Raw genomic sequence first — 26,334 nt, 5'->3', positions numbered from 1 at the left:
AGGTTGCATGCAGGGAACCTCCAAAAGGATCTACTAAGTTATGAGATTTTCTGTTATAAAGACTCATGGCTGGTCTACCATATAGATTCATATCGCTCGACAAATTCAAGGGCAAGCAACCAACACTAGCATCAAGCATTAAAAGCGGGCCTGCTATAGGTTTTTTGGCCGTTTAATATTTCAGCATTTTCATTATGTCATATATGGTATGAGGAGAAATAAAGATGTGCTTATGGGTCCAATTTACTTGATGCAAGGAGAGCTTGGGAATAGAAAATGGAAGTAAATGATGTAAAGGAGTAGAGCCTCAATTTTTGTGATGATAATAACTGCAATCTTGCATCTTATTCCATGTATATATAATACATATGTGTATATATATATATATATATACACACATAAAGGGAGGTTCGAATGAGAAAAGAAACCAAATAAAAGAACACGAAAACGACCAAATCACGTGCAAAGTCACATGTGATTTTGCACTAAACAGTCAATGCAAGGATGTGCGGGAGATGTGGCCTGCGACCTCATGTCGTGGCCAAAGTCGAATGAATCACGTGTGATTTTACACGTGATTTTAGTGTAAAATCATTTGTGATTCGACCGTTTTCTTATCCTCTTATTTGGTTACTGTTCTCGTATGAACCTAACTGTGTCTCTCTCTCTCTCTAATATATATGTATATATAAACTATCCTATAAAAAGACATAATTTCTAAAATTGGGAATCCAAAACAAATAATTGGAAAACCTACTGTCCCGGCACTTGAGTAATGTGAACCATAATGGAACTTGGGTATGACAGTATCGTTAAAGCTGTAGTATCTCTCCTGAAACTTTTTCAACCGATCAGCATTTAGTGCTCCCACAGGCTGAAAAACATATTTGGGTCAATATCTTAGTTTAAATTATGCTATGTAAGTTCAAAAAGGAAGGGCAAAGTGCTGTGAGCCTGTGACCTTTGATAGATCTCGGTAAGATGAGGGATTTGCAAGATCCAAATGCTTCGACTTGTAATCTGAAAGAATCCATGGGAAAACGGGATACTGCACACAAAAAACAAGGTTATTAACAGGCATTTCAATTAGATAACTGGAATGTTTATTATGAAGAAATTCACCTGGGTGATGTCATTATAACTACGCCCAGCCAGTGTGTTGAGCTGCATTAGATATTCGAAGTTGCTGATCTGCAAAATTTGAAGTCAAATGCTGAATGCATGTAAATGGACAAATTGACACATTGAACTTCATATTTCATTCTTCTTCTTACCTCCCAGCGTGCCCAACGTTCCATAAGTTGAGTCCTCTTGAGAAGTTGGTCTGGTCTCTAAGACAAAGATTAAAGCACAGTGATGAGTCCTCAAATAAGGTAGGCCCCAGAATAAATTTTCTCTAAGTTTCACAAAGATTTCTTATCATATTATCTCATCTTTTGGCCACATAACTTATTAGCAGGCACATGAGTAGAAAGTTCTTTCTGCTGGTATTTGGTGAAGTCATAACGAACTATTAATAGGACAAGACAATGTCCGCATCATATTATAAATATAATTTTGGTTTAAAAGTTAGTAGAAATGTAGAATGCTTACTTTTTATGTTATATATTTGTGCATATTATACCAATTATTTAAGGAAAAAAAAAAGTTAGAGCTAATCTATGATTCAACTCACAATTTATGATCCATGAAATTAGTATAAAAATTTCTTGATTTGGTTCATAAAAATCGACAACTATGGTTTAATTTAGGATCTATAACCAAGCCACATAAAGGAAAAAACCTGAGTCGCCAAGTATATATTGTTTAAATGAGAAGGATGTGCTTGAACAATGGCTCGATATGCGCTCCTCCTCCCCTCGGTAGTCTGGAGAAGAAAAAAGTACCACTTTATAAGCTGAAAGTCACCAACATAAATGTCCAAGGAACGTACAGAAATGATATTGTGATGGTAGATACCCCAAAGTCAAAGAAGAAGTTTGATCGGTCAACCATAAACAATTCCAGAGCACTTCTTCTTAGGAGATATCTGTATATCAGATAATTGTAAGGCTAGCAACAACCAAAGAACGACGTGTAAAGAAATATTGCAAAGTGTCAAAGAATGCAAAACTGACCATCATCCAAATGCATTTCAAGGCTACAAAAGTGAAATAAGATACAAGGAACAATCCAACAAGTAGAAAATATTTTTTATGGGTCACACTATCATTTTGGTTGGCAGTTTGGTGCTCGGACACCATCATTTAAGTTGTGCAATTTGGATGATTGTGTGAAAGGGTTACTGGTGACATCGATCTACACAAAAGGTGTGTTGCTAGTAAAAATATTGATTTGACCAAAGTAATGGGTTGTACAACTGGCTAGCAAATGGATCACATTCCTTTGTGACAGACCCACATGGGTATGGACAAGTATTCTTAGATGATTTTATATTTCATGTGTTTTCTTGACGCTATTTCTAATGGCTATTCATAGAAATGCCTAAGCACTGTTTAGATGTAATGCATATTGAAGTAGTAGTAAATTAAGAAAATGGAACCAAAGAAACCCAGTATATCCTGCTCAAAAATAGGATCTGGGAGGGGTGGGATGCATGCAATCTTTACCTCAACCCCTAAAGGGTAGAGCGACTGTTTCCATGAAGACCTCTGGGTTGTGCAAAAGTGTAAGTGAAAAGGAAAAGACAAAGACAAAGACAAGAAGAATAAACTAAGATCAAATGCTATTAATACAAAATTAATGTATCATGAAGTTTTCTTATATTAGAAAAGGGCAAGAAGGGGGGGGGGGGGGGGGGATTTGAGCAACTTATAATTTGAATTTGCCCCTCGAAAATGGATTGTTCCTAAAATTAAACTATCATTCCAAGTGCAGAGGTATGCTATGAGTCTATTTTGCCCAATGCACAAAGTCACAAACATCAAAAGTGGAATGGAAGTTTCAGAATAATTTAACATTCATCATGTGCGGAAAGATGAATACTTGAGAATTGGCATCTATGTATGGAATGACAAAATGTTATATTTGACAGGCATTTGCACAAAGATTCTTAACCTTGAGTAGGTGTTTGTAAGTGGAAAAAATATAACAATATCTCGTTTTGCCTACAGGTCCTTATAAATGGTATTCCTTCTGTCCAAATTAAATGCAATAATTTTGTTTGTGGGATGTTATAAACTAAATGCAACATATCTCTTCTTGGCATGGTTTCAATCCAAAAATTCAGTTTACCCACTAGTAATTATTATTACAAAAGCCTTGATTTTGGTTTGCAAGATTTTTCTATTTTCTCGTTCAGTACTAGTCACAGACTTCAGTTAAACTATGTGTCAAGATTCAAGTCAAACCTTGAACTTATTTTGGGACAGGGCAAGTAATCTCCAACATAATTTCTTAATCAAGGAAAACTGAACAGTAAGAATGATGTCCAAGCTTTGATGAATAGAGTGCATTAAAATTTTATGTCAAACAGATCTTTCTTCTATCTATAGTCGAATTACCGAGGGTTTCATAGAGTAACAAAATGATTCTGAAAGAAAACCAATGCTGAGAGCCACACAAAAGCCAAATTTAAGAAATGGACAGGAAACATAAACATGAATATAAACAAAAAATAGGACAATAGTTTCCTACTATTAACTAGTTATATATATATTATCTTCAAGCTCATTTAAACACCCAAAAAATGATTGCTTTCTTTTTCTCTCCCTTTTGAATCAGCTTCAAAATAAACGGTTTTTCATCATGGAATAATAACAGATGAACCATCATTTTATTTTACAAATAATCAGGAAAAGCTGAAATAATAAACTATTCATCTGACCTCCTGCTGTATACTTGATGAAGAGAAGATATCAACCAACTCCGGTCCTTATCTACAACTTTGCTTTCAGTTTTATGATCCAACCCATCCTCCCCGATAATGCCCTCAGATTTATCAAGAAGAAAGTTGATTTTTCTCGTTGTTATCTGGGATAAAACATCACATGTATGTTGAAGAAGAGTTCAAGTAGTTTTAAAATAGCACGTACATAAAAGATGCCAAGTATCAGGTATCATTAACAACAGTTTAGCAACTAACAATCTATGAAGTGCATACTATTTCTCTCCATTATCTATTTTTAATTTTGAGGTCCTGGTTTCATTTCTCCTGTTATGAAACATATGGACCCATGCCCACATCTTCTCTCATCACAACATTACAATAGGACCCACAAAACAAAAAAGTTGAACAGCTAAACAAACTGGACCTAAGTTCTCTTTTGTTACTTTATGAAATCAACATGCAGTTATATACAGAAGCATATATATATATATATAAATATATATATATATAAAGAGAGAGAGAGAGAGACAGGGGGTGGGAGGGAGGATAGAGAAGTTGATCAATTTGCAAGAAGGCCAGAAGTTCCAAGATCATATATGATTACAAGTGATACAAACGTTTAATCATATATGATTAAACATATCCAAAAGGGACGTGGGCGACTTGGTGCCCGCTATGTGCCAGTCAATGCAAGATGTGTTTAATCATACATGATTGTGCGTATGACGTGTGTATGATCTTGGAACTTCTTGCCTTCTCACAAATTGACCGCATTCTCATTTGAACCTGACCCTATACATATACATATACGTATACACACACACACACACACATATATATATATATATATTAAATTCTCTGTGGCTTTAAAAGGGGACGATATATACAAGTTCATAGTTTATATTATAGTTTTTGTGTTATAAATATGTTACTAATTAAATAAGATAATATTGTCATATATTATAATGAGCTAAAAATACTTAATAGGACTATGTTTACAGCCCATAACAAGCCCAAACCATGCTGACCAATCAGACCAGACCACAAAGCGCTCTAGTTTGACCAGTTCGGCCACTTCATGCCAAACCCCACGGTTTGGAAATTTTATTAAATCGCACTTGCGGTTTGGTTCGGTAAAAGAGGGGTTAGACTGCCCAGACCAGACTATAAACACTCCTGATAAATTCTTGCAGTAAAAAGGAAATGACAATCAAAGCTTACCTGAAATGTTCCTTGCCAAACCTTTAATGGTCGGACCATTGATGCCGAGAGCTCAAGAATAACTCTTTCGTCATGTTCACTGGGAATATAACCAGGGCCAACTGCTGCTGAACTCGCAAACTCTTCGTTATTTCCAACTTGGGATTTCGTAGAATCTGGCACATGCAACGGCTGCTCTGCTATCCCAGATAGCCTTGTTTGTGTATCATCTATCTTCCCCATATCATTAGTCTTTCCCTCCATATTAACAATATCCTCTTGTTCATCATCGTCATTTACTAATTCCATTGAGATAGCTTCTGTAGGCAAAATAGAGGCCTTAGAAGGACTGGCTACATTCTCTTTACCATGTTTCGGCTCCACAGGATCTTCATAATTTGCAGCAGCACCAAAATGATCCGATCCCTCAAAGTCCCTCCTCAAACATCTCCGCATCCGTGTAGAACTTTCCATGTGATCTAGCTTCCAGAAAATCTATGCATGAAAATGTATGTTTTAGATAGGTAAAACTTATATCAGAAACCAATTAGAAACATGATTAAGGCCATGAACATACTCGTTCAGGATTGTAAAGATTTTCACTGATTGGTCCGAAGAGACATTCTGTCTCTATCAAGTAATGGATGAGTTTACACCAGGCACGTATGCCAGTGCATGCACGATGCCGAGCAATGGAATCAACTTGCGCACGCCTGTCAACCTGAAAATAGGATTGAAATTAGATTACATTCAAAGTTCCAAATGGAACACAAAAAGAAATAAGAGGTGCAAAGATACCTCTGATCGTTGCAAGTTTCTAGCTAAAGCTAAGCTTCCAACTAGAACGGCAATGAATTTATATGAAAGAGCATTAAAATCTTTCTTAAAAACTGGTTTGTTGTCGGCAGATGGCAAACACTCCATCCAGGCAGTTCCCATTGCTTCAGAAACATTCCATCTCTTTACACGGTCCATATCACTTCTATTCCGTCTCTGTGCAGCTGTAGCCATTGCCACGGCACTCAGACCTCTTCCAGAACCAATTTTTGCATTACGTTCAATATCACGAGCAGCAGCCAGTGCTGCTGCTTTTGCAGCAGCCTTGTCTTTTGCAGTTGATGGCTTGCTAGCTGCCTCTCTAGGTTCACGAAAGCTAGCAAAAGAATGAAGCCTAGCGGGCTTTCGACCAAGTGAGGAGGAAGAGTCGCGTTGTGGATTCACAGTTGTTGCAGGAGCGGCGGCTTCCCCTCCACCGGCACCTGCAGCAATCATCGCCAATGCCAATGCAGCAGGTGGAGATGCAAAAGCAGCAGCCCAACCAGGTGTGATCATGGCAAGAGCACCCTAATTGCACGAAACTTGATGGGTCAAAAGTTTTGGCAAAAATGGTAATATGCACAAGTAGAAACTAAACAAACATGGTAACAGGAAAACCAAAAAGACAAACTACATATTCCTAATATGGGATGTGTTTAATGAAGTTAAGAATTAAATCATAAGTTCTAGAATTAGTAACGAAAGATTATAATCTGCCAGTTTAGTAGTTCAACCTCTATAGGCAGTGCATCAGCGGCCAAGGCTGGGTCATCGACAGCTAGAGGATTCAAACCATCAGTGGCCACAAGCTCATGAATTCCAGCTAAATAAGGTCGCCATCTCCTTAAAACCGAAACAAATGGTGGCAAAATAGCTTCTAGATACTGTTTTCGAAGAGGGACTCTGTCCCGGCTAACAGCCTGCCACACCTGCGAATGCAGATAACAAGACAAAGATAAGAAAATGCCTCCGTCCCATGAAAATCATAACAATTTCATTTTGTGATGCCCTATGAAAATTACAGAATTCCCTTTTTTGGAAGGTTTCCATGTTAAAATCACTTATTTATTCGCTATCATCATGATAAAAAAACCAATGCTATTGATTTGGTTTGCAAGATTATTTTTTCTCCTTACCAGAAGGTATCTGAGATATTTGATAATTATTCAAGACGATTCATTAAACTATGTTCCAAGTCAATAGTTACAAATTTCACTTTAAACTATGTTCCAAGTAAATAGTCACAATTTTCACAGGGAGGCACATTGAGAAGCAATTTGGGAGAAAAAGTTAAAAATAATTTCTATGTATGTCATGTTTGTTTGAAAAAACCTCAGAATATAAAACGGAAGATGCAACCAACACTCTCTGTCGCTTGGACTCTGAAATTGGCATGTTCAAGAGGGGCGAAAGCACACTGTTCATCATCAGTGAAAAATGTTAGTTCATCCATTGATGTGAAGCAAATGACTAACAAAAATTTCAAATATATATACACAGAATCACTAGAATGGGCCAAGAGGCATATTTAATATATTAAAGCTTTATTAAAATCAAGATGATTCCCATAATAAACATGAGCACATATTAAACAGTGTAAATATTAGGAACCAGTGACATTCAATTAACGAATCATCAAGTTATGTAATCATTAACGGCATATTAACAAGTAACATTTAAATAACCAGAAGCCCATAAATAGAATCATCAGAAAGTGTAGCATATCAGTTGAAAAGATGCTGAATGGGTTCGGATTTCATTTGAACTAAAAGGGTGCGATTCAAATTGACTAATTAAAAGTGGCCCAAAAAATCAACTTGCCCCTAGCTATAATCAATCAAATGCTTCATGCGCCTTGCTCCTCAGGGGCTAAGGGTCCCCCTCATCAAAGCTGGTGGGCCTCAGCCAATGTTGCTTCGATGGGCCTAGGGCACCTTTCACGACAATGGCAATATCTAATTAATGGTCATGACGTCAAGAAGTATTATTCTAGAAAATTTCATGCAGATGTTTTCTCTGCCAAGTGATTGGTTTTCTCCAATTCAAGCTACTATCTCTTGATGACATGATAAAATGGAATTGTATTGTATCCTCTTTATCATGCAATCCCAGAATCAGACCTTTCTGGGATATCAATAGTGAATTTCTTTTGACAATTGCATTTAATTCCCGAAAAGCTACAATTAGCAATTGATCCCTTGTGCTGCAAACCAAACTAAACCAAACCAAACGAGCCCAGTAAGAGCATCTCCGACAGATTCTCCTAAAGTTCTCCAAAATGGAGGATGAAGCTTCAAAATCTCTAAAACAAAAATACATTCAACTCCAACAGATTCTCCATTTTGGAGATTACAACACTGATTATATTATTAAAATATTCCATTCATCTAATAGAACATATTTCTCTCTCTGAACATTTATTTTCAAAGTTTCCTTTGAATAGAGGTGGATCCAATTTATTGGCAAATGATTGCTGGAAATATATTAAAATATTTCTCTTATTGTAATCATTTTTGGGGTAGTCTCCAAATTTGGAGACTTTACACTCTCTTTCCTACTTTCTCCATTTTGGAGAATCTGTTGGAGTAAAAAACATGCCTAAAATCCCCAAAATCTCTATCTTCTCCATTTTGGAAATCTGTTGGAGATGCTCTAAGTCCCACCCGGAATTAGGGTCCAACCGGGTGGGGGGGGGGGGGGGGAGATGTACGTAGACCTAGCATCTACCACGAAGAGTAGAGCGCATGTTCCATGAAGACCTCCGACTTGTGAAAGTGTGAGAAAGAGATAAAGGCATATATGAAAAATTATTGACAAACTGATTAAGAGTAACAAATAACAAACAAATAGAAGCAGATACAAGAGAAACGTGTTAATGAATGTATAACATGTTAAATGTGTTAATCAAACCAAATCCAACGTGCTTCAAATGAGATCTGAAAAAACAGTGCAACAGGCATACCTCCACAATAATGCAGAACGGGGCTGCCTCATTGATGTCCGATGACTGTTTTCTAAGGATGATGGAACACTTCCATCTTGTCCACGTGATCCTTCAAAAGACCCTTCATCAGCACTAAGATTCCTCGTAAGCATACTATTTTCACCATCATCTTCTTCCCTCATCGAAACAAGTATCATCCGGAGCATGCATAAGAAGGGCTGGTCACTGTCTAACAACTGATAAAGGGCCGCCATGCCTCCCATCCCTGTACCAGAACCTCCTCCGATACCAAGACCACCACCAAGCCCGGACTCGTCTAACAACAAAGCTTGTAGCATGGCAACACATTTATTTACTAAAGGCAGTTCAATCCAGTTACCATTTGAATCTTTCTCCAAAGCAGAATTCCAGGCATCCCAGCCACTGCCACCACCACCGAAATTGGATGTTTCCGTAGGAAGACCGACCCCATACCATAATCTACTTCTATATTTCCAACCTTCAGCTAAATCTACAGCACAGCTGCCATATGATACAAAAGCACAAGAAACAGAATCATAGGGTTCAGCTGCTGCAGCAGCTGTAAGCCGTTCCATCACTATTGCCGAAATTTGCCCCTTAGTGTCAGCCATAGAAGCAAGCACCTTATCAGATCAATAACACAACTTTAGAACTAAGGGGTAACATGTTAACAAGTACAGAATGACAGTATCATGGAAGTAGCTGCAAACATACATCAAGGGGAAGACTTCTAGATTCAGTAGATGAAGTCTCTGCTTCCAAAGGTTCTGGGATTTTGGGGAGATTTGTGTGGTTACCAACACGGACCACAGATGAAAGAGAGGAATCATAACCATCTTGAATGAGAGAAAAACTATAAAGTTTGCTTTGCAGGCGCAAATGGTCTTCAACAAGCATTAACACCACGATTGCATTCTCTACCAAAGCCACAGAAAGTTGGGCAGAATTCTCTGCTTCTGCCTTAGAAACCTCCGGTGGTAATCCGTAAGCGGCAACACCAGCAGCAGCTGCAGCAATAACTTGAGTCTGCAGTAGATAGAAAAGATGTTTCACACAGTGTACTGTAGTTTCTGACATTTCTCCATGTTCAAGAACAACGTTGTTTTCAATTTAAGTGACAGAAAAATAAAGAGAAAAAAGTTTGAGCATGTATGAACTGTTGGGGTACAAAATGAGGGGAAGGAGAGGAAAATAAATATTAGAAATTACGTTTTTAGTTCCTGTGGTTTGTTGAAAATTTCTATTTTCATCCTTGTGATCTTGAAATTATAAATTTTATCCTTATGGTTTATAATTCATCTTTTTCATCCTTATGATTTAAAATTTATTTCTATTTTCGTCCCTATGGTTTACAATTCATTTCTATTTTAGTCCTTCATACTTAAAAGTAGTGCTTTGGTCTCAGGGAAATAGAAATGAATTCAAACCATAGGGATGAAAACCGAAATTTTGAAACCACAAGGACGAAATCCAAATTTTTAACAAATCACAGAGACAAAAATGTAATTTACTCTAAATATTAAGAGAAGAAGTCTAAGATCAAGACAAAAGTTTTACCTGAACCTGCAGTTCCCTAGCAGCAAAGTCCAGCAGCCCACATAAAAGCCTTCTCTTAAAAATGGGCAACAATTCCTCTCGTCTATCAAATTGAACAAGATTAGAGATGTTAATAATACAAGCAACAATGACCGGGAACAAAAGAATCTTAAGAGTGCATTTAACTCCAGACTTGATCCTCAGCAATCTAGTATAATTTGGATCAATCCAAAGATAGTGGCAATTTTACAAGAGTTAGAAATACATGAAGCTATGCAGTATGTGTTAGGATGATTTTGCATTAGTATAGGAAGTCCATACATGCATATAGTATGGGCGTGTGTGTATATATTATTGCTTGACCAAATGTGCATTTCTAGTTAATGGCATACCTTATGCGCTGCTCTCCTGTACTAGATCCACCCACCATCGAAAGCCATTCTGCACAATGAATTGTAGCTTCAATATCCTGTCAAAGGGAAGTATGACCAAACAATATAAATGAACTGATAGTGCTTAAAAGTTCGGGCCACAGATGCTTCAATCAACATTTGACGATAAAATGCAAATCAATAGCCAAGAGTTTTTCACAAAATAGAAACATTTCATTACATGTGCAGATAAAGAGTTAACCAAAATGGGAGGAAGGACTATGAAGATTTGGGGAGAGGAGGGGAGGGGGATGGAAGCATGAAGAAAAGAATAAAGAATTGGAAAAGGAAAAGGAAAGATGGCAAATTATAAACAAGATAATACAAAAAGAATTCAGCCCAATCTGGAAATATAAGTGACATAAAACTTGAACAGGAAAACATCAATGGAGTTTAACTTCTGAACCATGAAAAAGTAAACCTTCATGGTATACCACTTGTGACGAAAGTGATCAATAAACTAATTTGTATCAAAGTGGATATAAAAGGTAAGTACACGTATCTTTTGAGTGAAGTCACAGTAATGAAACAAGCATCACACACACATATAATGTATACGTTAAATTTTTTGCTATATAGAGTATAACTTGAAAGTTATGATATGACATGCACTAGGACATCAGCCAAACGCAACAAAGTGTAACATGGGAGTCTGATAACATATCTCGAAACTTAATACACAAAGTCCTCTTTAGATTAAGCACATTGACATGCACGAAGACTACCCTTAAATTCCCATAATTAGATAAATAATACTCTCCTCATCCCAAAATAAAATAATATGTTTGACTTGATACATAGTACATAAAAGTCTTTGACTAATAACCAAATATCTGAAACCCTCCTTAACACGTTTGTCGACCACAATCAATCTCATCGATATCTTATACTGATTGTTAATGGTTAAACATGTAAACTTGATAAGGAATTATTATTGAAAAGGATATTTGCATTTTCTGGAAGGGAGGAGGCATATCAGATTATCAGGTTGATTTGCATACCAAAAACACATAAAGGTTAACCAACATTTTCTAGTGTTATAGATTATGAAAAGTTGATAAAGCTTATAAGTCACTTGACGTGTTAACTGATGGCATTTTAATGGGTCCTTTTGATCACAGTTTTAAAAACAGAGCAGATATGCCTTTATCCAAACAAATTCAGTCAACCAATCAGAATAGTTCAACAATATTTATTGAGTCCTAAATTGGCCGAATCCTGAAACTTCGAACTACAGAACAAACATGGGACATGGAAATACTAACAGTTAAGAGATGAGTAGATCAATATGCATCAATATTATCTTGAAAAAAAATGGTACACAAGAAGATATGTTTGCAGGGGAGAATTGATGAAATTGTTCAACCTTCCATCCATCCTTTTGACGCATCGAGTGCTCCAACATGATGATGAGGAAATTGTATATAAGGTCTTCAACATCTCTGAAGCCTGAAGACATTGAAGTGTTCTTCCCACACATCTGTAGGAATGAGCATGCATTTATACCATGTGAAAAGAATAAAAACATTGCATATAATCTCTAGTGTGTCACTTCTAAAAAAAATAAGCACGGGAGGTGAAGTAATAATATTAAGAAAAATCACCTCATAATTGGAAATAAGAATTTCCAATATCCATTCAGGCCATTCTTCCATCTTAGTGAGCCTGTTTCTGTTTTCAGAATGGCTGCATGCCAAAATCAGAAGATCCTGAAACCAAAAGGAGAAGTACAAATATGAAATAGATTTTTCAAAGGCAAGGGTACAGATATAATATTTGTGTTCCATTAACTCGTACAAGTTAGGTTAAATGAACTCTGGTTAGGATTGTGCATAACATATTTATACCTATCCTTAATTAACTTGTACCTTGGACTACTTTTGTGTCAAAAGTTGAGTTTATACCTATTTTGGCATCAAGTTAATAATCTAGACTTGAAGGGTTAAAGCCGCCAAATGGTTAAACTTATATATATGTCTATACATCTAATAAATAAGTAACTTGGGTGACACGTGTCATCTTCTGGTGAGTCGGTTATCTTATGTCCCCGCCTAAACATGCATCTAGACACAATTTACACTAGTAGTGCAATTAGACTCATTTGAACGTATCTAGACACAATTTACATTAACAGTTCAATTATATTTATTTGATTGACATGTGTCCTCTTATTCAATCAATCCTACTAATTTAGGATGCAATTGATTTTATTCTTTGGTTAATTAATTCGTGTGGTAACTAATTCCCGAAAAAACGATGTTTACTTCTAAGTTTAAATTCAATTTACTGACATAGTTTCATTTCTAAATTCAATTTTATTCTAGGGTTAACTTCATTTTATTCTAAATTCAATTTACTGAAAAGTTTTACTTTAGAGTTATTTCAAGAGAACAAGTCTAAAGTCCTTCTTCAGAGTAAGCTCACCCGAACTCTGGAGTTTGCTTTTTAAGACATAACTCACCCAAACTCTGGAGTCTGAACTCTGAAATCTTCTTTTTCAGACTTGGAAGTCTGAACTCTGAAGTCTTTTTTTAGACCTGGAAAAAGAAGTCTGAAGTCTTCTTTTTCAGACTTAGAAGTCTGAACTCTGAAGTCTTTTACAATTCTGAAGAGTACAAGTCTGAAAGTCATTCTTTAGAGTTAGATCACCCGAATTCTGAAGTCTTCTTTTACAAACTTAGCTCACCCGAACTCCGAAGTCTGAACTCTTTTTTTTAGACTTAGAAGTATGAACTATGATTTAATGGGATTGGTTCTATACTTCAGAGTTATTTCAAGAGTACAAGTCTGAAGAGTCATTCTTCAGAGTTAGCTCACCCGAACTCTGTAGTCTTCTTTTCCAAACGGACACCATGTAAAGCCTCTACATAGTGCATGCAGAGCTTCTGGCTTGCCTATATAGAGCTCTGAAGTCTGAAGAGTTTACTTCAGAGTAATTTCAAGAGTACAAGTCTTGTAATAAACTTATCTAGACTTTGAAGATAAGTCTTTAAGACTTAGACTTGGTCTTGTAAGCCAGAGCCCCTCGGGTTGGTCTGGCTTCTGGTTGTTTATTTGAACCTTAGAAAAATATCCAATCCATCATAAAGGAACCAAGTGGCTATGGTTGTAATTGAAACTCAAATTCTTCAAGTATTTAACATTTTTTGGACCAAGAGGCTCTGGATAGACGATCCAGAGGTTATGGTTGATCAGAGAGCCTTTGGTTGGCCTTGCTTTTGGTTGGTGAGTCCACAGGGGCTCTGGTCCTTAAGAACCAGAGGAGCTCTGGTTAGTCTTGCTCTGTATGATGCAAACTTTACCCTGAGGTCTTTTTCAAAGATATTGGATATTTGAATAACTATGAACTCAAGGTCTTCAGATTTCGTCTTCAGATTTGACACAAGCGCTCTTCTAAGTTTAAATTCAATTTACTGATATAGTTTCATTTATAAATTTAATTTAATTCTAGGGTTAACTTCATTTTAACGAATTATTGATATAGTTTCATTTCTAAATTCAAGTCTGAAGAGTCATTTTTTAGAGTTATACTTCAAAGTTATTTCAATAATACAAGTCTGAAGTCATTCTCAGAGTTTTACTTCAGAGTTATTTCAAGAGTACAAGTCTGAAGTCATTCTTCAGAGTTATACTTCAAAGTTATTTCAAGAATACAAGTATGAAGAGTCATTCTAAAGAGTTAGCTCACCCGAACTCTAGAGTCTAAACTCTAAAGTCTTCTTTTTCAGACTTAGAAGTCTGAACTCTTAAGTCTTTTTTTTAGACWTAGAAAAAGAAGTCTGAAGTCTTCTTTTTCAAACTTAGAAGTCTGAACTTTGAAGTCTTCTACAAATCTGAAGAGTCATTCTTCAGAGTTAGCTCACCCGAACTCTGAAGTCTTTTTTTTAGACTTAGAAGTCTGAACTCTGATTTAGTGTGATTGATTTTATACTTCAAAGTTATTTCAAGAGTACAAGTCTGAAGAGTCATTCTTCAGAGTTTTACTTCAGAGTTACTTCCATATTACAAGTCTGAAGAGTCATTTTTCAGAGTTAACTCACCCGAATTCTGAAGTCTTCTTTTCCAGACGGAGCACCATGTGGAGCACCATGCAGAGCCTCTGCATAGTGCATGCAGAGCCTCTGCATAGTGCATGCAGAGCCTCTGGCTTGCCTATACAGAGTCTGAAGTCTGAAGAGTTTTATTTCAGAGTTATTTCAAGAGTACAAGTCTGAAGTCATTCTTCAGAGTTTTAATTTAGAGTTATTTCAAGAGTACAAGTCTGAAGAGTCATTCTAAATTTACTTCTAAGTTTAAATTCAATTTACTGATATAGTTTCATTTTATAAATTTAATTTAATTCTAGGGTTAACTTCATTTTAACTAATTATTGATATAGCTTCATTTCTAAATTCAAGTCTGAAGAGTCATTTTTCAGAGTTATACTTCAGAGTTATTTCAAGAGTACAAGTCTTAAGTAGCATCGTACTTTCGATGATCATTCATATCTATAAGATAAGTTCCTGACATATTTAATTTTGTCAAATTACCCTGTGTAACACATAGGATCGAACCTAGTATATATATATATATATATATATATATATATATGTTTGCATGAGATGGTTTCATCACCGTCTCAACTCTTTCTCTCGTCTCATCTCTCTCTCTCTAAAACTCTCGTCTTCTCTCTCTCTCTAAAACTCTCGTCTTCTCTCTAAATTTCGCGTCAAATTACTGAATGAATAGAAGTAACAATTATATATTCGGAATCCACTCTCCGAACCCTTCCTAAAGGTATAAATTTCATTTATTTTTATTAGGGTGTCTACGTTAGGATTCTTTAGACCGGTTTATAAATTGTGTTTATGTCTAAGTTTACGGATTGATGTTGTTAAAATTATGATATATTTCATGTTTAGAATGCTAGGATTGGTTAAATTGTAGAAATTAAAAAGGAAGATTATAGTTTCAATATGGTTAGATTGTGGGTATATGTTTAACCGCACACTAATTGTTCGATTAAATGTCAAAAAAAGTAAAAATACATGATTAAGCTTAGGTTAGCGACCATTGGACTTGTTTTACTGTCTAGTATATTAAAGTATGTTTATAGCTGTAAATGTAGCGAATCATGGAAGTTGGATCATAAAAGTTAGTCGGGAATTGCGGAATCGAATTTTACCGACAATTCATCTCTCGTACTTTGACAGTGTATAACTCATAAACCGTAAGTCAGAATAAGTTCGTGTTTTGCAGTTAGAAATATCTTACTGTATACTACAACTTTCATGAAGAATCGAAAATCCAGTTATGACTCTAAGTGGCTCGAAACAGTGTGTTTCTGGGGCTGTTTGCACTGTATTCGAGATTAATCTGCAGTTTTGTAAAATTCATATAAAATAGATGGATGATCCAAATGAGATGATTCCAAAACTATAGACTCGCATGATACCAACCTACAACTTTCATTTAGACAATATAATTTGTATTAGTCTCTAAGTAGGGTAAAAATGTTTAAAAAGAAGAGGGATGAAAGCGGTTGGATCGAAAGAGCATAAGGCTAAGTTTTACATTTGAGTTTTCAATTCGTATCCAACTATCCATCTTGAACTCTACGTTGTTTAAGTACACTAAGACCTAAGTAATTTTATTAGAATAATTTTGTTGTGGTTTTTATGCTTTGTAAATAGTAACCCGTTTATGCATCCGTTGGGCACGCGGACAAGTCAAACTTGATCGTGAATTTTTGTTTGATCGTGCGTTAATTGTCAAATTCGGTTAAGGTACGGATACCATACCTTCTTTGACACGGGGATAGCCATTTGTATAAGGCTTCCTAATCCGAATACAGTGGTTCCAAATTCTCATTGTGCTCATCAATTGTTATTGAGCTTTTGTTTCCTTTCAAAATATGATGTACATTTTTATTTAGAACATGGATCATTTTGATCACTTGACTTGTTAGCTTGCATCATTTGTGAACCATTTTACTATAGACTCAATATTGGGGGCACCGGTATTGAGATGTTTCCATGGTGGCTAAAACGATCATGGCGTCCTCATTTTTATAGTCCTTAAAGGTGGACTTGATTATGTACGGGTCGAATAGAGAACGTATGGATCGATCCTAGGAACCATTATCGGATAATAAATTGTGGTCGTGGTTAAATCCACGGAGAGGATTGTTGTGTTGTGCTCGTTTCCCTTTCTACATTTATGCCTGAACGGACTGATCATCCTTTGGGAACAACGCGTCCTCGTGATGCGGTTTGGTCTTTGGACCCTTGACATGCTTTCGGGGCATTTTGACTTTCTTTTGGATAATCACTTAGCATTATAAATTGCTTTTGAACTTCTTATCTCATATTCATTGTTTAGTTATTATTATCCGTTCACTGAGCATTAAGCTCAACCGAGATTTTCTTGTCCTCGGCAGGTACATGACTTAGCAGGGACTTTGGGATGAGAGCTACATAGATGACAATATTGAAGATAACCCATTATGTCATACTTTTATTAACTTTTGATGACTAATGTAGATATACCGGTAATTTGAGACACGTTATCTCCGTTTGTGGTTATGTAATTATCTTTTGGTAAATTTTATTAGTTGCCCTGTTTTATATAATGCTTTGATTTTTTTTAACCAATTGTGGCATCTTCCGTCTTTAACCACGCGGGACGGGGGTGTTGCAACAGAAACCTGTGATTGTTATAGGACAAACAATTTTTCTAACAAACAACTTCTATTATCATATAATTTATCTTTTTGCTCACCAAGCTTGACTATAATTGTTTGTTTTTGATGCCACACAGATGAATTTAATATGAAATGGGAAATGAAATTGAATGATTGATGATTTTCCAGCTATTCAAGAAGCCGGGGTCTCCCTGGCTAGCGTCCAAAATTGGTTACAGATCTCAGGATACCTCCTCTTCTACTACCCTTATTTATACTTAGTAAACTACTAACCGACTCACTAACCCCTACTTCACCTACTTGTATTAATCTCACTGCCCACTTGTACTCACCTACCCCAGTTTGTCCCCTAGGCTTTCAGCTTTCGTCCAATTTCAAGCAATCTCCATGTTTGGACTTCTTCATTCCTTATACTTTGGAATTACCAAGCACCCAACAATCAATGTGGCATATGGCTCCATATGTTACTAATTCAATCCAGACCAGACATTCCTGCTTCTATAATACTAAATCCTACAAAAGTAAATTTGTTCTCCTTTGGGATCTCATTGCTCAACAATAGAGTGTACAATCTCATTGTATATCGATTATATTGTCAACAATTATATTCATTGTCGTATGACTGTTGCAAGGGTTACATTCAATGTTGCATGACTCTGTTGTAAAAGTCAAACATGTTACATGCTCAAGACATTTTGAACAATCATGTCTCATTAGAGACACTAGGACCGATGACGAACCCATAGACCATGTCTCATAAGGGACATTAGGAACAATCAACAGATCTGACAAAAGGTTAAGGGAATAAAACAAAACATCAGTACCTGTAGTGCTCGGCATTGGAAACTCTTTGGTGCATGTGGAAGTGAACTCAATAGAACCACCAGAAGCTGTGAATGCTCAAAGCGATGTCGGGAGTCGTAGAAGTTCAATCCCTCATCTGTCGTGGATGCATTTAACTGATACAAAAAGAATATTTATTATTTTGTTAAAAGGGTGGAAAAGTTCTAGATACAAATCCACCTCGCTTTCCAAATTGAATCTACAAAGAAATTGGCATATACCTTCGATAAGAACATAGTAACTTCATGTATGAATTTACAAAACTTCCAACTGACGCAATAACAAAGTTGAAATGCATCAAACAAATAGTTTCTCTTGACCAATGATGATAATTCCCTAAAAGTTCGTTGTAACTGTCAATATCCCCCTTTATCTTCAATAGTTTTAAAAAACACTTAAGGAGCAATGCTGTGAACATTTACAAAAAAAAAAAAAAAAACTCAATTCATTATGTAACTATTTATTACTATGGTAAACTATCAACATCACAAATATGTTTTTTCTTGGCATTTCCTTTAGGAGTAGCAATTTTGTCTTTTCATTTTACATTAGAAGTGTTGGAGTCCCACATCGGCTAGACTTGGACCATTTCTCCGGTATATATGTTGGTACCTCCCTTTCTCCTCAAGGGCTCTTTTGTAGATTGATTCGGGGTTCCACATATTCTAACAAGGAGGAGACCAGATCCCTCTATATTGAAAAAAAATATCAAGCTTAAGACTAGTAGCCTACAAGGTTGGTGTCACGCTCATAAAAGGTTTACCCTGGAACACCAAGGGCCCCCCTAGTTTTCTGAGAGTTAGGGATGGCAGTCTTCTCTTGCAAGTTGCAAAGAGGTATCCATGACTAGAATTGACGTTCTTCCAGTAACAAAGGAGTAACCTTAACAGAAAATTTTATTCTAAACAAAGATAAAAATCAAAAAAATGAAAGAGAACTGCATATTGATGACATTCATCATGGCAAAATGAAAAGAATATGCCATACCGAGGCGCTCAATAAAGCCATGTAAGCGTTGCCAGTCATAAGCCTGTTTGGTGCTGCCTGGAAAGCCTTTTGCAAAGCATAACGTAGAAGTGAAACTTTATCTTCAAACATACTACCCCCACCCTCAAGCAAACCATGAATGTTGCGTGTCATATCTGGAGTATGGGATCCAGATTTGAGATGCCCAGAGATGACTAAAGCTCCAAACAGGCCAATTATAGCAACAACAATACCGTCACTGTTGTCAACATTGTAGACATTGTTCCTTGCATTATCGGCACTGATAGAAAAATTTATACCACCCAAAATCTTTTTAAACTGACTCTCAGAAACTGATTCCTTGCTTTCCATATTAGAGCCTATGGGAATGGTATTGGCACTAGTACGAGTCTGAGGTTCATGAGATGACAATTCATTTCTATCCAAGGACACAACATCATCGGTTTTGCTATTTTCCAAACCACCACCACCGTTGGCTTTAGCTCCTGGGGATGTCACAGCTTCATCATTATTGACCAAAGGGTCTGGTACGTCATAATCTCCGGCTTTTGCTTCCCGCTGCAATAGGACAAGAAGTGCTTCTATGCCACCACAAGATATGAATGCCTCTGAAAACGTTTGAGCTCTAGAAGTATTTGGTTGTACCACCAACCTATATAGCAGGTGCAACGCCCTTGCGACCTGAAAAGAGATCAAATGTCATAACATGTTGGATGAAATAATCAAGGAGAAATGGCACAGAAGACAAAATGAAAAACAATAAAAGATCAACGTAGGTGATACCGATTGATTTTTTTAGAAATGACTCAGGCATAGCTATATCTACTATATTTTTTTCTCCTATAGCACATGTTGCTTGCCGAAATAAGAAAGGATTTCCTTTTCTCTGTTTCAATGTCAGAATGCGGTAAGAGCATCCAGCTTTTTGGCCTAATAAAATAGTGAAAAAGCTCCTGACAAAAAAATTCACCTTTTTGCTTGTGGATCCCCTTTTTTTCGAAAAAAAGCTTCAATAAAACTTCAATGAAAAAGTCCACCATTGAGGATGCTCTAACATGGATGATAAAAATGATACTAGTAATATGAGAAATCACTAGAAGAAGGCATCAACCACACATCATGCCTTTTTAAAACGACCAATGAACTGATATATGGTGTCTCTAAAGAGGGTAGAACTCACTACCTAAACGTTAGAGAGATCAACTGATGCAATCCAAAGGCCACTTGGTATTATTGTTTTCTAACTATATAATGCACTATAGTACTACCTGATTTGGTTGAGGAGAATCAACCAAGAAGCCAAGTAAAGAACGAATATCATCCACAGCCATTGAAGAAGGAGCGGCCACCACAAGAAGTTCAATAAGCACTAGAAGCTCATCAACTAAAGCATTCACTTCTCCAACCGGACGTGCAGCTCCATTAAGAGAAAATGTATTCACTGAATCTTTTTCACGAATAGTCCAATAGCATCTCCTGCAGCCATCAAGAAGAGTTTGAATAGCTTTAGCATCACGCATCACAGATGACTCGGTGAAAACCATATCTGCTAGGGACGATAAAAGTTTCTTCTGTAAGCCATAGCTGCATAAACTCCAAATTTTCAAATCCAGCAACAGCGTACTGAAAAGCTGCACTTTAAGTGCATAATTATTCTTCTGAGATTGACATAAAGAGACAATAGCTGCTACAATTTCCTCATCAGCCACTCCATGCTTGGTAACATCAAGTGAAGATAAAGTTTGTAGAAGATAGGTTAAAATTTTTGACAAAACTTCTGGCCCTTTAGTACGACACAGCTCATTATTGTTGCCCGGATGTTGGATTGCAAGTGATATAATCCTAAATATTGGGGCAGCAAGAGCCGTTGTGGCCAGTGACAGAGTAAGATCTCCCCTTGTTGGTTCCAAGCTATCATTATCAACCTTGCTTACTACGAATGGAAGCAAAGACATTGAACCTCCATATGCCAAAGCCCACAAAGCTTCTGCAGGCCGCATCCTTGTAGCCACATGTACCTGCCCAAGAACTTCAGCAGGTCGTCGGAGCATCCCTGAAATATAAGCAAGTATTATTTAAGGGACCAAAACATAATCTCAATCATACGTAGATAACTTTTAAGCAAGAATTTAAGCATTTGAAAGAGTTACTTCCTCCTTTTCATCCACTTATGCGTTTTTGTAATTCAAACCTATAACTGAATGTACTTATCAATTTTTTACCTTTACTTCACAAACGTAAACAGTACTTCCAATAGAAATACTCCCTCTGTCCCAAACCAAATGCAAATATTCCCTTCATGAGGTCTCTTACAATTAATGCAATATTCCTCTTTAAGGCAAAGTTCCAATCCAAAATTATCTCTGCCCCTCGGTAATCATTACAAAATATGAATGGCTTTAATTTTCATCCACAAGATTCCTTTATCTTGCAACGGCAGATTTCTGCAGGTTTTCCAAATTGGGTATGCACGACCATGACAAAGCTCGTATATCTTTTGGCGTGCGCTATAATAAGAAAAAAAATTCACACTACAGAAAACTTATCCAGCTACGCATGGATGCCTTAGTCGGTTCACACATGCAATCTTGTCATATTGAGGGGTAATTTAAATGCAACAAATTACCAAATACTCCTATTAAAACATATGCGTAGTCAAACGTTGCATTCATTTTAGGACGGAGGGATTAACTTAAATGACACTACATGTCAGGACTGAAATTTAATAAGAAATTTAGGGGGCTGAAAAGAAAAACACCTTCTATGGAGCCTCAAAAGGTGAAAAGAGACGTAAGTCAAGGGTATTGGTTGGATATGAAAAAATTTAGGCATGGAAATTATAGAATGATATATACTGCAGAACGAAAACATGATACATCTCATTCAACTGTACTTGAAAATGTAAGAAATCTATCAAACCTGCAGCGCCAGAAGGAGAAGCATCTGGACAGAATCGACCACTTAGTAGACTAGGATGATATAGAAGGTGAAGGTATCCTGCTATTTCTGCATCTAAACGTGCACTTTCTTCTGAAACATTTTGCACATGAGCAAATGTTGCCAACCATGGTGATCCTGCAGCATTACCAAATGAAGGGAGTGCGTCTCCTCCTCTAGAAGCCAACTGAGCCATCCTCTCTGGACCAATTGGTTCTTTAAAGATATATACAGGTCCCATCTCAGCAAACAAAGGACATTGGCGACGGCGTCTCTGTAAACCGGCCATTGTTGGGGGTGGGTTCGTTCCAATGCAGCAAAATGCAAGTGGCTTGGATATTCGAGGGAATTCAAAAGGACGACTTTCATACAAAGTTCCATCAATGTACAATCTCAGTTCACTCTCTGCCTTACCAAGTAACCCTTGCTTGGAAGTATGCTCAAGACCAACAAAATACCAACATTGTGGCTTAAATGCATGGGTAAAATGCAAAGAAGCCTTCCTACCTTTCCCACTACCACTTTCAACCACCAAAAATTGAGCATGAAAATATGCCTCCATACCCTGATTATCAGCAGATAAGAAGCTGAAAAGTCGAGGCATGTGTGCCATGCCTTCACCTGCTAGCGCACTAGCAGCAGCAGCAGCAGATACAGCTGATGATTTTCCGGATTTAGCTGCTGCTGCTGCAGCAATTGCTGCAGCAGCAGTAGCTGTGTTTAAGGTGTCCGCAAACGATTCAATATAGATCCATGTTGCAAATGCATACCCATTAGGAAAGGGCCAACGGCTCTCCCCTGGACCAAGCAAACCAGAACTTTCACCATCGAATTCAAATGAAGATACTGGACCCCTTGACTCTTTGCTGCCCAGTGCCTTCTCCAACGAAAGCATTAAACGAGGTGCCCATGAAGTGTGTATTGTTTTTGTAATTGTGAAAAACCACCTTTTCAAATCTGTTACACTAAGGGAATGTCCAGCTAAGTATTGGATGCAGGAGCATAAAGGAGTTCCATCCCATCGCAACTGCTTAGTTGAATCAGCATCATCAACAAAAATCTTCTCAGCTGACCGCAAAAGAGCCCCCAACAAACCTGCCGAACAGCACATAGCTCTGTTTCTTGTACAAGCTCGCAATATAGCAAGCAATCCACGGACCATCCGTGTCCTAGGGGACATGAAACCCACGGTATCTGCTAACCAAGGAAGCCATGGAATAAGCTCACCTGATACTACGGCAGCCCTGGAGTTCAACATCACACTAGGTGGGTTGTTATCCTCTTCTTCCTCAAAAGATTCAACACCACCCATCGTTGCAAGAAGTGAATCAACCACCAATAATGCAATGCTCTCTGCCTCTTGTCCATTACCGAAGCTTTCTACTCCGCTCACAATATTCTTCAGACTGTCCATGCTTTCAGGCTTCCCCATGATAACAGAATCCACCAAATGCAAGAGCTCTGGTGAAACATTTGGCACGGGTTTTGGCTTAGGCTTTCGGGGTGAACCAATTGGGGAGTGTCCGCCATCCCCATATGCATACAAGGGGGAATCATAACTAGTTCGAGTAGATGATTGCTCAGAGAGATAAGGTGATAGTCCCCCTGATCCACGATTTGAGGCATTACCATCCTGATGTACTTGAACAACAGCTGGTGAAGAATCAGAGTCAACTGTACTGCCTTTAACCGAAACTCCAAATGTCTCCTCATTTCCACCAGATGAGCTCCTAAGATTATCCAAATCCCCAGCATTACCACTCTCAGAATCCCGAACAATCTTCTCTTTTTCTTTATCTAATGATACCTGCTCAAACATACCATCATCCACATATCTACTTTCAGAATCAACCCCTCCCTCCTTAGAATAGCTTCCTACAACATCTGCAATGCTAATGTCAACAGTACTGATATGTTCTGAATCAGATGTTTCCACTTTTAAATCTACATTGCTGAATGAATCGCCTCCCCCAGAAAGTTCTATATTGTCTAGTTTTTCTTCTTCATCATCCATAATATTACAGCTATAAGTTATCAATTAACAAATCCTTATCAGTCACCTGAAAAAGACCAGCCTGAAAGAAGAGTAAATCACAGTCACATACAAAGATCAAAAACACATTTGAAATAAGAAAGTTTGGGGATCACTTAAATCTATGGTATTTGCAAGTGAAGTTCACTCCAGAGACTGAAATCAAGTACAAAGACTAGTTATAAATGTTCTAAAAAAGAGATCCAGAAAGATAACGACACTAATTTCACACACATTTTAGAATGCAAATCAGATGAACTAAAACAATGGGAAATCAAAAAGCATTGCACTTTTCATCCATTGCACTAAATACCCATCTGAGAAAAACATTGGAACATGGGTTTTCTTCAAAATTATGCATTAATTACCAAGGGAACAAAAAGAGTAGAAACCAAAAGATTTACCTAATTATCTCAGATGCTGATCAGCTGTTTTCCAGTTAGATCGCTATATGAATGTTGAGCAATAACGACTGCATAGATCTATACAGTGTTATATGCTGATGAATAACATAAATCGTGAATCTTTTGTGGGTTTATCGGGTTGTGTGGATACTTCAAAATATCAATTGGAAGAAGAAATAGGAGGAATAACCTGATTCCGGCGATGTTGATGCGACCGGGTTTAAAGCATCGTCAACCAGCCTCTGTGTTTGGGGCAACAATAAGCTTTTTTGGTCCCTCAACTCTCTCCGCCTGTTATTTTGGTCACTTCATTAAAGAGTTTGCAGAATCGTACAATTTCATCTCTTTGAAATTTAATTTCCGTGAAATTCATCCATTCAATTAAAATTGTCCATCAATGATTTGATATTTAATTATAATTTAATTGGATCAGATCTAAAATTATAACATTTAAATTTAATCTATCGGTTCTTAGAAGACAGTAGAATCCAATAAAAAATTGAATCAATTTAATAACAATTTGATTATCATTCAACTATCATCTAATTAATCTATATATATAGAGAGAGAGAGAGAGGGGTTGGTTATTATACAACCCATGACATTTGTGCAACCAATACAACTCAATCTCAACCATCCATTTCATTTGATTAATATGTAATTTCATAGAAGTTGTGATTGTTTCTTAATATAAAGTATTGATTATAATTAATTAACCATATTCAGCTTCCATAAATATTCAAATCATAATAAATAAGCTCTCACCATTTTTATAAATATCTTAATTTATTGGGTTGCATTGGTTGTACAAATGCAACATGTTGTATTTGAAATAAACTCTCTCTCTCTCTCTCTCTCTCTCTCTATATATATATATATATATATATGGAAGGGTTCAAACGAGAACCCTTGTGATTTACGAGAATGCGAGAACAACCCAATAACCTCATATTGTGATAAAAAAAATTAAAAGATTTTTAAAATTGAAATATAAAAAGATTCAAAAAATATTAAAGGGTAATAATGGAAATGATATCATAAAATCTTTTAACACGATTACACGATCATGATTATCATTATCTAATAAACGGTTAACAATTTAAGGAGACTTAGAAGTCATAATATCAAATCGCAAAACAACAGTGATCGACCAAGAACACATGAACCATAATCGATCAAAGAGAAGCTATTGCATGCAACAATCGAACAGCAAGAAGAAGTTTATTCAATGTATCTTTCGCAATTACTCGTATTGAACATGTTTTTAATCGATTAGTTGTGATAATCATGTGATATCAATGTCACTCGACTTGATCTTGGTTTCAATGGGTTATGTTAGACATTATCACAACGATTTCGGATGGTTTCGATAGGTTAGGATTAGACTAGGTATGATAATCATGTGATATGGGTGTGATAATCATGTGATTATCACACAATTATCACATTATCGCTTATATCAACACGATTTGGGTGTGATATAGGTGTGATAATCATGTGATATGGGTGTGATAATCATGTGATTATCACACAATTATCACATTATCGCTTATATCAACACGATTTGGTGTGATATGGGTGTGATAATCATGTGATTATCACACAATTATCACATTATCGCTTATATCAACACGATTTGGTGTGATATGGGTGTGATAGTCATGTGATTATC

At 36.7% G+C, this 26,334-nt stretch overlaps 1 protein-coding gene across 4 annotated transcripts in view; it reads right to left on the bottom strand.

Moving 5' to 3' along the window:
* Positions 1-24,883, bottom strand: part of LOC112520852 (BEACH domain-containing protein C2-like) — a 37,420-nt gene extending 12,537 nt beyond the window's left edge. For 3 of the 4 annotated variants that reach the window (XM_025129468.1, XM_025129471.1, XM_025129470.1), the window contains exons 1-23: positions 24,663-24,883; positions 22,209-24,301; positions 20,558-21,342; positions 19,290-19,970; positions 18,284-18,418; positions 12,382-12,486; positions 12,144-12,257; positions 10,739-10,815; positions 10,368-10,449; positions 9,525-9,836; positions 8,808-9,433; positions 7,178-7,262; positions 6,580-6,774; positions 5,828-6,373; positions 5,607-5,750; positions 5,051-5,524; positions 3,827-3,972; positions 1,960-2,029; positions 1,784-1,867; positions 1,275-1,331; positions 1,123-1,191; positions 962-1,048; positions 758-874 (exon numbers count right to left, since the gene is read on the bottom strand). In XM_025129468.1, the coding sequence (XP_024985236.1) occupies positions 758-874; positions 962-1,048; positions 1,123-1,191; positions 1,275-1,331; positions 1,784-1,867; positions 1,960-2,029; positions 3,827-3,972; positions 5,051-5,524; positions 5,607-5,750; positions 5,828-6,373; positions 6,580-6,774; positions 7,178-7,262; positions 8,808-9,433; positions 9,525-9,836; positions 10,368-10,449; positions 10,739-10,815; positions 12,144-12,257; positions 12,382-12,486; positions 18,284-18,418; positions 19,290-19,970; positions 20,558-21,342; positions 22,209-24,240 (7,023 nt within the window). In that variant the 5' untranslated portion in view covers positions 24,241-24,301; positions 24,663-24,883. The remainder of the gene's footprint in view (positions 1-757; positions 875-961; positions 1,049-1,122; positions 1,192-1,274; positions 1,332-1,783; positions 1,868-1,959; positions 2,030-3,826; positions 3,973-5,050; positions 5,525-5,606; positions 5,751-5,827; positions 6,374-6,579; positions 6,775-7,177; positions 7,263-8,807; positions 9,434-9,524; positions 9,837-10,367; positions 10,450-10,738; positions 10,816-12,143; positions 12,258-12,381; positions 12,487-18,283; positions 18,419-19,289; positions 19,971-20,557; positions 21,343-22,208; positions 24,302-24,662) is intronic. The other variant, XM_025129469.1, reaches the window with a different exon arrangement.
* Positions 24,884-26,334: the final 1,451 nt, after the last annotated feature.

This window comes from Cynara cardunculus (assembly GCF_001531365.2).
Source record: "Cynara cardunculus var. scolymus isolate 2C chromosome LG 11, CcrdV1, whole genome shotgun sequence".
Classification (NCBI taxonomy): Eukaryota; Viridiplantae; Streptophyta; class Magnoliopsida; order Asterales; family Asteraceae; genus Cynara; species Cynara cardunculus.
Note: the sequence above shows the minus strand (reverse complement) of the source record. Positions and strands in the feature narration are given on the sequence as shown.